The 16615-nt window shown below is 39.8% G+C and overlaps 1 protein-coding gene across 3 annotated transcripts in view; it reads right to left on the reverse strand.

Annotated features, from left to right (window-relative positions):
* ADAM9 (ADAM metallopeptidase domain 9) overlaps positions 1-16527 on the reverse strand; it is a 94862-nt gene extending 78335 nt beyond the window's left edge. The window contains exons 1-3 of one of the 3 annotated variants that reach the window (XM_059685347.1): positions 16202-16524; positions 4606-4703; positions 2553-2611 (exon numbers count right to left, since the gene is read on the reverse strand). In XM_059685347.1, the coding sequence (XP_059541330.1) occupies positions 2553-2611; positions 4606-4703; positions 16202-16298 (254 nt within the window). In that variant the 5' untranslated portion in view covers positions 16299-16524. Of the gene's footprint in view, positions 1-2552; positions 2612-4605; positions 4704-16201 lie in introns of all 3 variants that reach the window. The other 2 variants (XM_059685346.1, XM_059685348.1) reach the window with 2 other exon arrangements.
* Positions 16528-16615: the final 88 nt, after the last annotated feature.

The following is a 16615-nucleotide window of genomic DNA, read 5'->3' on the forward strand; positions in this document are numbered from 1 at the left end:
TTGGCTCTGTTGACTAATGAGTTTGCCGACCACTGCCTTATGTCATTTTCATTAATTCAAGATTTAAATTCTCATTTTAATATGAGCTCAATGCTTCCTTTTTCATTTGCAGCAGAATTGGAGCAGCTCTGTTATCAAGCCCTTCTTATCTCCAGGAATGCAAAGAGCTAGCTAGTGGTTTATAATGCACCATTCTAAACCCCCCTGAAGGCATCCAGGGCCTGCTTATCTATGTTGTTTAGAGATGGTTTAGCCATAAGCCTGACCTGAGCTATGTGACCAGAGTAATATAAAAGGTCCTCGCTGTAAACTTGTGCCTGAGCTCCCAGGAAAATCTGATGCTTCACACATATACCAGTGTTTTGTGAAACTAAGGAAGGAACCTGGGGGGCTCTGCCTGGAAATTTTTGAGCCTCTTGATGATTACTTGCACTTCATTTTTCCTGATGTATTTCTCCTTTACATTTATGAAGTGTGTGAGCTTGGGAGTGGCCTGTGGAGTCCTGAGTCTTTTCAATTATCCAACCCTGTTCAGTCATTGCACGGACCCCTCTTCTCTTACTCTCCCCAACATACACACAGCCTTTGCTCCCTCTTGGGGTGAATTTGAAAACAATAAACTGAGATACTTGGCTTTGCTCTCCCCTTCTTCCTTGCCGGAGTCCATTCATCGTCTTCACTAGCTGAGTTTAGACAGAGACCCCCAAAGCTAGTAAACTTTGAAGTCCTAGCAAAGGTCAGGACTGTGCACCACCCAGTTAATCTGGGAACCACCCAGTTAATTTAGGTAATAATAGCTGAAGCATCATCCCCACCTTAGTTCACTTAATTCCTTAGATACTTGTGTAGATCCTTGTTTATTGTTGATCAGATACTCTGCCCATTCTTGGAAATCATCTACTGATGAGCTAATCAGATACTCTGTATATTCCTGGAAATTGTCTGCTGATCTGTGTGTCATTGAAACCTCCTTACCCTAAGGCAGGGGAGGGTCACAATGGGTTCTTAAACTGGACCGGAGGGCCGGAACAAAAGCATGGATGGAGTGTTTGTGTGAACTAATATAAATTCAAAGTAAATATCATTACATAAAAGGGTACAGTCTTTTTTTTTTTTAGTTTTATTCATTTCAAACGGGCCGGATCCTGCCCATGAGCCATAGTTTGCCCACGACTGCCCTAAGGGCTACTCCAGATGTCCTTCAGGACTTGCCCATCTGGTCCCCCAATATTGCAAAATTATCTCGTGTCATTTCTCTCTCATTTGTTGTGCGGCTCCTCTTTCAGATACCGAACCCTACTCCACACAGAACGTGGAGGGAGTCTTACACGACACTTCCTCATGGAAGCCACTGCCTGCCCAGTGACAGCACAAATTTCACGATGCTTGTGCAGGAGCAGGCCTGCCAACAAGCCATACTGACCATGAGTGGCTAAATCTGCCTAATACTTGATTCAGGATTAGTAGGTCCACCAGGTTATCATTCTAAGTTAAATCCTCCAAACCAGCCCTTACCAATAATGAAAGTGAGCTTTTAACCTCCTGTGAACTTACTCTTCTATTTTATTTTTAAACTTGTTCAGCACAAACCAGTCCCTGTGATTACGTACACTCCTCTGCAGGGAGGGTTTCATAGCTTTAACCCAAGTCTCATGGGATTTTTGACCTCAAAAGGGTTAAGACCACTATTCTACAGGCAATGGGAGGGAGAAATAAGCATTTATTCGAATACAGTCACTTTTTTATTGAACTACATAATGTCCCCATTACTGGGGAGAGTGTATCTGAGTCCTTTACCCTAACTTATTTTCATTAATGATCCGCAGCTTTTATTACCACCTTTCAAAGACATTCAAAGGCCTGACAACTCTTACAAGTACCTGGAAAATTACCATTTTCCCACCAATTCAAGAAGCATAGCAATACAGCACATACATATAGATCAATATATAGCACATACATATAGATCAATAGATTTCAGGTCAAGTGACTTGGATTTGCACCCCAGCTTGAATACTTACAAACTTCCAGGACCTGAGTATTCTTATGCATAAAATAAGACAATAAACACTGCTCTACAAAGAAGTTATTATGACAACATGATAAATGAGATAAAGGCTATGAAAATGCTTTATAAGCTAAAAACTTTACAAACATAAGGAACAATAGTTTTATTAAAGTTTTTTAATTAAGTTATATCTCCTTATAGAAAGGAAGAGTGGGAGAAAATATTTAGATCAATAAGATTTCTGTACATATTGACATCATTATATAGGGCTCAAGTAGGATCTCTCAGTAGAGAGATCTCTCAGCCCTATATTTCGTGAGAATTAAATAAATAATACACTTAAAAGTACCTGGACATAGTAAATGTTCAATAAATGTTAAAATCTATCAAGTACAGTAGAAGGCTTCAGAAAGCTTCTCTGTCTGAAAATATCTGTCACTACCTAAAATTCTGTCAGGGAGACTCTGACTCTAACTAGAAAAGAAACCTATACACTATTGGAAAAAAAAAATTCCTGAAAAGCCAAAGCAAATGAATTTCTTACTTGTTCCTTTCCAAGTGAATAATATGCTCTTTTCCTTCAGCTTGAATGACATAAGATACCTAAAGGCACAAAGATGAAAAAAAGAACAATAAAACACCATCTTATAAATTAGTTTTCAACAACAGGTATTTATTTATAAGACACTGAAAACTTCATCCTCAATGAAAATAACTGACTGAAATTGTTTTACAGAAAAACCTTATGTCTGCTCAAATAATAAAAAATAATCTGACCATCCCTGCCTTCCTTTAATAACTTACTGTGGAAAATTACCTGCATGTTTATCTAAACTCTTCTTTAATTCATTTAGAATTGAGCTATAACTTCAGGAATTATTTTTGTTAAATACATCCATGTATTATCTACAGTATAAAGTAGTTCTTCCTTTTGTTTAAATGACATAAATTTCTTAGATTTAAGCGACTATCCCTAGTTCTAGTTATCTGAAAGTTGAAAAGAAATACTGAACTCTTACAATTATATATCTTCACACGATTTACCACATTTCCTCTATTTTAAAACACATTTTCCCCCGCATATGAACATCTCTGAAGTCAGGATGCATCATACAAAGGCACAGAAATCTAACTGGTAGCACTCTGTTTCTTTCTTAATTAGTGGTACATTAAATGACAGAGGGCCTTACCACGGATGGCATCTCAGAGACAATGAACAGAGATAAGGTAACCTGCGCTTACACATCCTCAAGCTCATGGGATCCTCTTCACACCTCAAACAACCCTGAAACAACTTCCCCTGGCAACTCACCAGTTCATTAGCCAGAAGTGTTTAGTGTGATTGCCAGAACCAGGAGATTCAACTTTGCCTCAACTCTTTAACAAAAGAGAAAACCAGGGAAGGACTCAACAAATATAATATTATCAGAAGTGTCCTCTTATGTTCCCTACTGTCTGTACTCTAAGTTAACATCTTGCCAAGAAATGGCATGATTCCCTCTCCTAGGGTACATCAAAGTCTGACTTCCAGGCCCAGACTAAATTCCAGATCCTAGCATTCTACTTCCACATCCTGAGAGAAAACCTGAGAAGTCTCTGTGATCTACCTGGATCTCCGCTGAGAATCAAAAATATCAAGCTCCTTCCATCACCACAGTTTTGGGGTATGCCTTTCTTTCCTTTCTGCTCTTGGCCAGTCATCTGACATAAAAACGTCCCTCTCATCTCCACTGAGAAGAATTCTAAGAATCAGAATTGTTTCTTTCCCCAAATAGCTGGTCATTCACTCATGGGTCATCTTCTCCAGAAGGCTTCCCCAAGCTGTACTACTAAAAAATATAAACCCTCCCACGCCACCCCTTATCCCTATTTCTACACTCCTTATTTTTCTTTCTGCTTTGAATTTTCTCCAGTGTACTTATTACCATTTTCAGTAATCTGTATTATTAACTTCTATTATTTGTTTATTGTCCCCCCCTAAAATGGAAGCTCCATAAGGGATTTGATTTTTGTCTGTTTTGTTCTCTACCATGTCCCCAATGCCTAAACAATGCTTCCATGTCTCCAAATATTTTGGGAGGCACATAAATGACATTCATTATTATCACAAGCTACCTGTGCAGTACTAATATGGAGATTAAACTTACTTTTGAGTAAACATTCCCAATATGAAATATATGCATGTAACACACTACTATTCTCCGGTGCCCATGAAAAAATAGTATGAAGTATTTTACGTCTCACAAACTAAGAGAGAGGTTATTTATTGGTATTTCAACAAGATCACTGTAACTATCATCAGTAGTTAAGGGTTAGAAATCTATATAATCAGCTTCCTACTCTCGTCCAAAAATTTATTTAACTATTTCATTCTGTTATGTTTCAAGTTGACCATTTTGTCTTTAAAAGAAATTACCAAGGATCAATACGTCATTTTTACTAGAAAAACATCCAATAAACATCAGCGCCATAAGTATGGTTCTGCACTAATCTTTGGCCTATATTTACTCACTGAACCAATCCTGCTGAAAATAACACCTTTGTCTTAAAAAAAAAAACAACATAAATACATACATTTTTCTCAAGAGATAACCTACCTGTTTTGAGTAGGGCCTGCGGGCCTCTCTTCGTTCTCTAGTTAATCTCCAAGGAGTTATAATTTCATAAGAAGAGAGATGTGAGGTCTGTTGAAAGCCTACAGAATAGGGAGTAACAAATATTATATAACAAGTGAACCTGAAAAACTACGTGGTACTAAAATATAATAGAATTCAAATGCTGAATGTTCAAATCAGAAAACTCAATTGACATTTCCATATTAAAATATATACATACTAAAGGCCTTGTGCACAAATTCATGCACAGGTGGGGTCCCTCGGCCTGGCCAGCAATCTAGGCCTATCAAGGGGCCAGCCGGCCAGGGGGAGGGACCACGGGAGGTTGGTCAGCTAGGGGGAGGGGCCATGGGAGGTTGGCCGGGCAGGGGGGAAGAAGAAGGGGCCACAGGAGGTTGGCCGGTGGGGGGAGAAGAGCTATGGGAGATTGGCTGGCTGGCCCTCCTATCGGGGTACATGGAGGGGGGGGCAGCTGGCTGGGGGGAGGGGCCACAGGAGATTGGCTGTGGGAGTGCACTGACCACCAGGGGGCAGCTCCTGCATTGAGTGCCTGCCCCCTGGTGGTCAGTGCACATCATAGTGACTGGTCAACTGGTCATTCCAGTGGTTCAGTCATACTGGTCACTTAGGGTTTCATATATATAGATAGTTGTACATGAAAATAGCAATATATTAGATATTAGAGGCCTGGTGCATGAATTTGTGCACCAATGGAGTCCCTTGACTTGGCCTGCGGGATAGGGCTAAAACCGCTCTCCAACATCCCCTGAGGGGTCGTGGATTGCAAGAGAGCACAGGCCAGGCTGAGGGACCCTTCAAGTGCATAATTTTTGTGCACCGGGCCTCTAATATAAAATGAAATTAATGTCATTTAATCTATGCTAAATTATAAACTTTAGAGAAAATGTATTAGCAATGAAGGAAAAACAATGAGGATTTACTCCAAGTTCCAACCCTATTCAGTTTACCACACAGTGAAATCATATCTAAGTGGGGCTCAGGTTCAAAAGTCATCACCTGAGCAACACAAATCCCCTCAGAAGATACCTCATGTTGGAGTCTGAGGCAGTATTTTAATACATCCAACACAATCTTTTCTTCCAGCATCATTGCAATGACATAAGTCAATTTTTTTCAGTAAACTTGATGAAGTAGATGGTCACCAGCTAACTCTATATAACTCTAGATACTAATATCAAAACCACATTTAGAAGTTGCTAAGAGAGTAGATCTCAAAAGATCTCACAAGAAAAATAATTTTGTAAATATGGGTGGTGATGGATGTTCAGTAGACTTATTGGGCTGAGTATTTACAATGCAAATATTAAATCATTATATTATACACCTGAAAAAAATAAAGTTAAATAAAAACATATGTCATATACTTAAAAAAAAACACACACGTTCAGTATTAGGAGACTTAAGTCTGGCATACACAACAGAAAGACTGAGGGAAGAAGAACAGAGTCACATCTTCCACTCAGCGGATCAATTTAGAAAATAAATTTACTAAGTGGAGTTTCGTTAACAAATACATGCCATGAAAAGAAAGAAGAGGGAATTTTTATAAATTCAAATAAACCAATGGAAAAATAAACCAATTCTGAGACAATCAGGGAAACCCTAACACTGAACAGATAATGATCTTGAGAAATTGCCATTAATTTTTTAAGTGTAATAAGATATTGTGGGTAAGTTTTTCTTTTAAAAGTCCTTATGTCTTAAGAGAGTTATTCTGAACATTCAAGGGCAAAATGATATGATGCCTAGGATTTGCATCAAAATAATCCAGTGTGTGTTTGAGGGAGAAGATGTGTATGAAATTGTATTAAAACTGGATAATAGGTGCATAGGAGTTCATGACTCTTTTCTCTACTGTTGTGTATGTTTCATATTTTCTATAGTAAAATAATCATTTTTAAGTAGTTACCTATAGGGAGTGGTATGAGAAAGAGACTTTTACTTTTTACTTTATAAAACTCTTGTGTTATAGTGTTTATGAAGTATTATATCACATGTTATATATATGAGACTATGAAATGTGTCATAAGTAAACATGTAAATATCATAAGTAAATGTACCAAACCTGTTTGGAGTAGTTACCACAATAGAATAGAACCAGAAAGTAATGAGATAAGTCTTGGACTTTATTTCCGGCACTCCCACATGTCTGTAGTGTTTGAATTTGCTTTTATAATCAGGATGTATTTTCAAACCCCTATATTACTTTTAATATTAAAATTGGGGAAAAAGAGTAGTTCCTTAATAAGAAGCATAAAGTATTTAAAGTACTGTTTATCTATCATCTCTCAACAGCTTCTTCTTTTCCATCAGCCTTACTAACCCCACATCTAGACTGCTATACCTACTTCTCTGGTCTCCCTTCTCCCACTCTCTCCTCCTTTGGATCCAATCTACACATCCCTTCACTCATTAATTGTCTTATGCCCCTCAGATTTCTGAAAATACAGATTAAAATAAAATATTTACAACTAACTTTCCCCAAGGTAACACTGTACATATATAAAAATGTCTATAACCTTGTCTAACTTGGGATTTTAAAAGATACAGCATAAATAGGAAAACACAAATTATATGCAACGCAACCATGTCATACTGACAGTTTTCAAACTCTTTACCCATCATTCCCTTATCCTATATAATAAAAACCTAATATGCTAAGTGTCCAACTGTTCATCCGACCATTCAACCAGTCACTATGATGCGCACCAGGGGGCAGTCTCTCTGACCGGTAAGTTAGCTTGGGGTCCAGCCGATCAGGACCAGGTGATATGGGCTGGACATGCCTTGGAGCCCTCCCGCAGTCCCTCCCTGACCAGCCAACCTTCCCAGTCGACCAGCCTTGATCGGCCCCAATTGGCCCCAATCAGGACTGAGTGAGATAGACCAGACATACCCTAGAGCCCTCCCACGATCCCTCCCTAGCACTGATCGTGCACCAGTGGGGTCCCTTGGGCTGACCTGAGCCCTCTCGCAATCCAGGACCCCTTGGGGGATGTCAGAAAGCCAGTTTTAGCCTGATCCCCACAGGCCAGGCCAAGGAACCCCACCGGTGCACAAATCCATGCACTGGGCCTCTAGTGTCTTTATAATACTAGAGGCCCTGTGCACGAATTCATGCATATTGAAAGGAAATTAATTAGAAGGTGGCCAGAGGGGTGGGACTGGGCAAGATGGGCCGGACATGCCCTGGAGCCAACTTCCCACAGTCTCTCCCCGCCTGGCTGAACCTGGGGCAGCACAAGGGTTCGAAGGGCATCTGCAGAGTGAGTGGAGTCCCTCCGGCAGGTGGGGTCCCTCAGCCTGGCCTGCAGGGATCCGGCCAAAACTGGCAGTCCAACATCCCCCGAGGGGTCCCGGACTGCGGGAGGGCACTCTGCAAAGTTGCTGTTGCTTGGCAGCTCCTGCATTGAGCATCTGCTCCCTGGTGGTCAGTGTGCATCATATCTACCAGCCAGTCGGCTGGTCACTTAGCCTTTTATATATATAAATAGTATATTATATTAATTAAATGAGGCTGCAAGTCATTACATAAAAACACCAGAAATAAGCTAAAATAAAATGCTCACAAAAGCAACCATGGACTAATCCAAGGCATATTGATGCCTTGTAATAACCAGGTTATGATAAAATATTCAGATGTTTAGAGTTGTCAATTAGGAACCACGTCAAAAGAAATCTATGGCCTTAATAGATGCACTAGATAGAACTATCCTTAATCTTAAATTAACTGAGGTACAGGACTATTTCTTCACCTAGAATAGACCTTTCAATGACCTTCAGTTTTTCAAATTCCTAAAATCACTAATTTTAATATCCTTAATAATTTCATTCTGGATCATGGTAATCTATCCAACTACTAGGACAGTCACTCTAGAAGTGAGTGGTGGCATGAATAAAATGATTTCTGTGGGTTAGAAGTTTTGTGTGATAAAAAATAAATCATCCCGTACATTTGCAACTAACTGTCTGTGACTCTATAATTATTTTGGGCCAGAGCTGAAACTAGCTCTTCTATACAGATTGCTAGCAAAGAATAAAAGATGGGGAGGGAGGGGAAACACAATTAATCATTTCTTTTAAAATGATTTCAGAAGTATAGCAACCAAGACTCGCTGTCCAAAAGACCTCAGAGGAGTTGTTACTACGTTGGAAGACCCCAGGTTGGCACCCCCTGGGAGGAAGAGCATGAGGAGAGAGTTGAAGGCCCTGTTGGAGTGTTGGAGGATCAGGCTGTAGTAGCCTATGACTTTGGGAGATAAGAAAGAAGAGAGTTAGCCCAGCCAGTGTGGCTCAGTGGTTGAGCATCGACCTATGAACCAGGAGGTCACAGTTCAATTCTGGTCAGGGGACATGCCTCGGTGGGGCCGATCCCCAGTGGGGGGTATGCACGAGGTAGTGGATCAATGATTCTCTCCCATCATTGATGATTCTATCTTTCCCTCTCCCTTCCTCTCTATAATCAATAATTTTTTTTAAAAGTATAGTACCCAAAAATAACTTCTGTATGTAATAGCTATTACTATGATACTGACTTCTTGGTTTTAAAATCCAAGGACCCACTTTATGAGTGCCATAAGGAGTTCCAAAATGTAAAAAATGTACATGCTTGGGTTATACTAGTAGCATTCAAAAGTAATATACACTAATTGTATGAAAATCCTCCTTCCTATATTTTTTCAAAATTTCTTTCTTATTTCTAGGTCTGGTTTCTTTTTTTCTTTTCTTTTTTTTCCTGTTCTTATCTTGCATATATTTTTCAATTCCCTTTTTATTTTTTAAACTCCAAATAGTAGCACCTTCTCATGGGAACAAAAATAACATGTTTCACATGTTACTATAAAGGAAGTGCATTAACATTATTTATATAAAGCTTCAACACTATTAACATTTTGGGCCAGAAAATTCTTTGAGAGGGAGAGGGGCCTGTCCTGTGCAATGTAGGCTGTTAAGTAGCATCCCTGGCCTCTGCCCACTAAAACCAGAAGCACCACCGGTGTGACAACTAAAGATATCTCCCAGAAGCCTTCTGGGGGATAGAGTTCACAATGAAATAAAAATATTAATACAATCAACTCCACGGAGAATATAAACTGTTGTTTTAGAATCTGACAGGATAAACATAGTGTCTAAAATCACACTACTAGAAAACATGGACTGAAGATAAAAAATAAGAGCTGAAACATGAAAATGAAAGTGTATCAAATTTAGCAAAAGAAAGGGAAATGTGTTAATTTCACTCCTTTCTTCCTCTAACTCAGAGATTTTCAACCTTTTTCATCTCATGGCACACATAAACTACTAAAATTCTGCAAAACAACAAAAAACAAAAAAACAACAAAAATCTCTATTTTTGGCCGATCTGACAAAAAAAAAATAGGTATAATTTTTATTCATTCACACCAGGCAACTATTGTACTGGCTGTTGTCATTTTTTTAAATTTGAGAATCTAAGGGAAAAGAGGTCAGTGGCCCTGGCTAGTCAGGGATTGCATTTTTTAAAAAGTCTTGCAGTATACCAGTGTGCCGTGGCACACCGATTAAAAATCACTGCTCTATCTCCATAGATTTTTTTTTATGTACTGTGTTTTGGAGGATGTCCAAGTATGTATTCCATAATAGTAGCTGTTGTAGAGGGAGATGAAAGAATTCCACCTAATTGCAAAGCAAACAAATGTGAACTTTCAGTCATGGGCTTTTATCCTTTCCTTCCTATTATGTAAACAAATAGCCACCTTTAAATACTGTTATTACTGTAGAAAACAAACCGGGGTTCCCATATAGGATGAAAAGGTAATTCTGCTGTCCAAATTAGATTTTGAAAAGAAGTTGTTGTAATTAGATACATAAAGCACTGTTGTAGCCACATATTTTCATACAAGGTGAATGGAATGGAAACAATAATATACAACATATGGTATCAATAACTATCTTCAAACGTAATTAGAATTTCCACAGCTATGCTTACATTTCTTGAGTGTTACAATTTTATTTTATTTTTACATTTACACGTCTCTACATTTAAAAAGAAACAGGGCATTTGCTGTTGTTTGTAAGTGCCCCTTCTGGAAAAATGCCAGCCATGTATAGCCTTTATTGCCCTAAAGAATTTAAGGTCCTCTAGCAAGGAATTTAAGTTCTTGAGACAAAAGACAGTATCATACTCATTATGTGCTTCCCGCACTGTACAGTAAGTATTTAATAATGTGTGTTGAGTAAACAACCTCTTCTTATTCTTACTGCTATACACACATAGATCTCATAATTGTCATGATCATGAACAACCCACAGTAAGTTTTATTTTTTAAGATTGGCATCTTTTATATCAATCTTCCAAAGATCTGCATGGCCCACACATTTGACATTTTAATTGCAATGCTATCTTTCATTGTACTGCTATGACACAGAATACTTAACCACTCCTCTAAAGCAGCTGGGATCACAGCGACAATTCACAGCAGGAATCTAATCTCTAGGGGTCTCTAGCTCAATAAAGCTAATCTCTAGGGGTCTACCGCATGAGGGTTCTAAGGGGCGACTAAGGGGGTCCTCCTAATATGAGTTCAACCATGAAACATCTCACTGAAAGAAAAATGTGTCAAAGGGGAAAAGGCATTTCTTACAGATAGGAATGGGTTTTATCCTACAGTATGACAAATGTTTGGCAGTGCCTATCTAAGTCTTGTGTTAAGCTAAATATAAACAAATACACAAACAACTGCATATTTTAAAACTGACCAAATTAAGAAAACTCAGGCTCCTTAACTTATTCTTAAAAGATATTTCAAGAAGCATCCTATACCTGATCATGTTGGAAAAATAAGTCTACTAAAATAACACTGACACAAAATGAAAAATAATCTCTTTAAGAACAATATTATGCAATTCAAAGTGCAATCCAACTTTTAAAGGTCCTGGGGGGTTAGTTACTGAGATACTAAGAGCATCAGATTTACTTATGAGGCAGTCAGTCCCATAGCATGGACTCAAAGGATGGCATAACTTGAAGACTCTGCTATATACTGAGGGGGAAATACATACACACACACACACACACACACACACACATATACACACATATATATTTACCTATATATATAGGGTGTACCAAAAAATGTACACACACTTTGAATAATTATAAAGGCACTGTTACCTGGCCGGTGTGGCTCAATAGTTGAGCATCGACCTATAAACCAGGAGGTCATGGTTCAAATCCCAGTCAGGGCACATGCCCTGGGTTATAGGCTAGTTCCCCAGTGTGGGGCCTACAGGACGCAGCCAATTTCTCCCTCATCATTGATGTTTCTATCTCTCCTCCCTTCCTCTCTGAAATCAATAAAAATATATTTTGTAAAAAGAAAAAAATAAAGGCAGTGTTTATTAAAACACATTTCATTTTCAAAACTAAACTACCAGTTGTTAAAATGTGTCTATATATTTTCGGGGCCACCCTGTATATATCATGAGGCTATTTGTCATATATTTGTGCTTGTCGCTATTCCAAGAAAAAGCCTCCAGTTCCTGAGAACTTGCTTCTTTGGGGAGGATTCATAATAAACCAATATTTTTTTTTAATAAAACACAAATATAAAGGTACCTTACACTTTGGTAAGGTAAAATGTAAAGTGCTTTTGAAAACTGTGTTGGAACCCAACAATTTGTTCTATACATATTTTAATTATAAACATTTTACTTTTTACTTAAAAGTATGAAGTCCAAATTGTCTTTAAATGTAAAAGACTACACTCTCCTGTACAGTACAAACATCAAATTCAAATAATTTGCTGGCACCAAAAAACAAAATTAGTGTGGACCTAAGTTCTTACTACATAGTTCATTTTACAGTGAGTCACCATGAGTAATTACACTTTAAAACTCATTTTCCTTAGAATGATACTCTTTTTCAATGTTCTTTTTAATTCTAGATCTGAGCATCATAATTACTACCTGAAAAGAGAACATCAGAAAAGGTTTCATACCTGATTCCCTTTGTTATTTTTCACAGTGACACATAGGTACCTTTGTTAGTCTCCGTTTAAAAGGAAAAGTTTTCCTGTGAGTGGCATCTGTTTGGAATTTATACTGCACTTCCTCATTGATACAATGGCAGTAAAAACTCTTCCAGAGCCTATTTAACCAAGATGTATATGGTACTTATTAGGTCTTCAAATTCCTCTCCCATTAGCAGAAAAGATTTCAGCACATGATTTAAACATCCTTCCTGTATTGCAACAGTTTAGTCAGCTGATTTCGGAGGAACATTCCAGGAGGGAGACAGGAGTTGACTCACTCACTACACACTATTACAAAAGCCTCCTAACGGATCTCTCCCAGCCTCCAGCCTCTCCCTCCTATATTCTGTCATCCATTTTCTTGCCAGTTCTCTTAATCACAAATTTTACCCAAAGAACTTTACCTACAGGGTAAAGTCCAAACCCCTTAGCACGGCATGTAAGACTCTTTCCAACTGGTACAAACCTACCTTTGTTCTTCCTTGCCTCTCTTTCATACATAGGCATCTGCCTGGAGACATTCTCATCATTGCTATCAAGTCATGTTCTCTCACCCCTCCATACTCCTGTAAAAACTCTTCTGCTTAGAATGTGTTCCAATGAAGTATGGTAGCAATCATCTCAGGTAGAAACTATAGTTTAACTTTAACCCTGCTGTTTGGTTTCTGTACTTATTTGTTTGCTAAAATAATAGAAAAGTTATTTTGATTTTCTGAATTATATAAATTATCCCATTCAATTAAATACCCTACTGATTGTAATGTGAATATCCCATGGATTGTGGTCATACAGGTCTTAGAAAGCACATTTTCCTTTACCTGGGAAGGACAGCACAATTATCCCAAGGTCAGAGGGCTCCAGTTAATGTGTCCCTGTTGACTCAGTGTTCTGGAGACCCAAAACTGTGATTTAGATAACATGCTGCTTCTGCTTCTGTAAACTGCTTTTTTACAAACCAGGTCCCTCATTCCAGACCCGAGAGCTCTAGATAATGTGTTTCTGTCAATTCAGTGATCAGGAGACCCAAAACTATAATTTAGATAACATGCTGATTTGCTTCTGTAAACTGTTTTTTGCAAATCAGGTTCCTCATTCCAAACCCTGGGATGTAATCAATACCTTTGTGATCTTTGCCTATATAAATCTGGTGTTGCGGCCATCTTATCACTATGAGATTTGGGAAATGGCCCCTCATAGTCCCGGATTTGCAATACATGTGACTCTTTAATTCGACTTCTTGAGGCGTCCTTCTGTGATTTGAGGGGTACATTATAACACCTATCCCTTTACTTGAATATTCACCAATACAGATCAGTTCAAATATCACTTCTACAGTGAAACCTTCCGCAACATTCCTCACCTAGACTTAGCACATTTAGTCATCCTTTGCCCCTCTACAAGAATTGAGCATGATGTTTATAGGTGTTTGATAAACATTGACTAAATTTTGAAAGCATACATATGCTTAATTAAGTGAGGCACTGGCCATAAACTGTTAAAAGCCACAGTTAAAAACCACAAGGATAGTCCCTACAACTATATACAGGGATGGGCAAAAGCAGATTTACACTTGTCCTTATGGAAAATAATACAATAACTAATAAATAGTACAAGAATAAACTGTTTCATGTACTCACAATACATATACTAACATTAAAAATATAGTCTTACACCTTGTATGCATATATGCATAATCATGGACACACATAATAGGGTGCTAAAGGCCTGAGGTAGGGTAGGAGAGGGCTGGAGGGGGTCAATGGAGGAAAAAAGGGGACATGTGTAATACTTCCAATAATAAATTATTATTTTAAAAATATATATATAGTGTTAGATAGCAGGCTCAGGACTCCTGGAGGGGGTGGAGTAATTAAGAAAAAAGAAAAAAACTAAAAAATCATGCACATGCACAACAATGTAGGGATCGCAGGGAGGGGGGAGGTGGAGGAGAGTATAGGAGGAATAAATGATGATGGAAGGAGACTTGGTGCTGTGAACACACAATACAGTGTACAGATGATGTGCTGTGGAATTGTGAACCTGAAACCTGTATAATTTTGTTAACCAGTGTCACCCCAAAAATTGAGTAAAAAGGGAAAAAGTAAATAAATGAAACAAAGAGTTTGTTTTTGTGTAAAAAAATTATATATATATATATATATACATATACATATATATATATATATATACACACACACACACATACATATATATATTTATAGTCTTGGTTATATTTGCAATCACATTGAATCACAGATTATTAAAACTCCAGATGTATAAACTACTTCACCTTAAATAGTGGTAAATGTTAACCACCTCCTAGAATGTCACAGCAAAAATAATCTTAACCAGAAAATACTTAGTAGCTTCCCATGCACTAAAGTTTCACTTAGCGCTTCAAAATCCCTGCAGTGGGACAAATTCATTTAATTGAAAAGGAACAAACCAAAGATAAGAAAAAAATATAATTAGTTTCCTGAAGGTCAGCCAGCCTGCATTGAAATTTTCCGTCATCACATTTGAACAATTCTCAAGGCAATGATTTAGTGTAAAAAAAAAAAACAACAACACACACACACACCATTCTCCATCATACTCTGTAACTGATAAGGGAAATATAGACATGCAAACAATAACTTAACACAAGAGTCAAAATAAAGTTGTGTCCAGAAAGAAGCTAGAGTGTTGGCGATCTGCTTCCACTACGTTTGGGCGCCTCCAATATTAACGCCTTACGTATCCAAGGGAAGCTTTACAATTCAAAAGCAAGTTTACGTAAGTCCTGTAACTTCAGCAGGGCAGGGATTATTTGTCAGGATTTAAGACATTACAAACCCAGGAAAAACGCAGATAGAAGACTGGCCAAAGAAATGTAGCCCTTCGGTTCCAAAAAGTAGTAGTCTTACTACAACAAAATGGCCCAAGAAAACCGAGCCCGCGCGTGCACACACACACACACACACACACGCACACACACCTTTATTCCATCACTAAATTTAGCTCTGGGTACCTACTGATCAGCTCTGGGTGACCCCGCTGATCGAATGAACGTCCAATTTTCAAATCCTGATAACCGGGACCAAAAGTCCCCTCACCTCCCGGCCTCTTTCCAAGTGACACTAACTTCACAAGCAAGTCCAAGCCCCAAGTCTCAGAACAGTTTACAGAGGAACACACCCTCGGCGCGCACCCAGCAGACTCCCGGAGGTCAGAGCCGGATCCAGAGTAGCCTGGAGAGAATCCGGGGGATCCAGCTTGGCGCGGCATGGGGGGTGGGAGCCCCGCAAACGGCTCTGTCAAACAGGAGGCTGAGTAAGAGGGATCCGACAGGAGACCCGTGCCCAGAAGGGTTCGGGGCGCCAGACCCCCCGACCCTCGGGTCTGAGCACTGTCCATCCACACACACAGCTGGGGCGACTCCGCCTCCCGACCCCGAGTCCAGTCGCCAGGCCAGGCCCCTCCACTCCCAGGCACCTCGGGGTGACTCCGAGCGTCCCCGCCCGAGGAAACGGCAACCCCAAAGGTCCCCGGGGGCGGACACCCACCTGGCCGCGCCCCGCCGAGGACTGGGCCCACCAAGCCCAACAACAGCAGCCACTGGAAGCGGAGTGTCCCAAAGGGCGAGCCCGCGCGGGATCCCATCGCGGCCGATTCCGCAGGTTCCACTGCTCAGCATTCGGTCGCTCCTGCCTCGGTCCGCTCCATCCCTCCCCAACCCCGCCGGGGCCCCAGAGCTGGCAGGGACGCGCGCGCCCGGGGACGAACACGCGCTCGCCACTGACGCTATTTGTCCGAGCTCGCTCCCGACATCGCGCTCGCTACCGCTGACGTAGGGGAAAAGCGAGTCCCCGGCGAGAACAGGGAATTGCTATCTGGACGCCGACAGCCGCACTCGGCTGCCCCGCCCACCCACTGTCCGCGCCCGTTTCCACTCCCAGCCCCGCCTCCTGCGGGCGTCG

The sequence above is a fragment of the Myotis daubentonii genome, chromosome 2 (genome assembly GCF_963259705.1).
Source record: "Myotis daubentonii chromosome 2, mMyoDau2.1, whole genome shotgun sequence".
In the NCBI taxonomy this organism is placed as follows: domain Eukaryota; kingdom Metazoa; phylum Chordata; class Mammalia; order Chiroptera; family Vespertilionidae; genus Myotis; species Myotis daubentonii.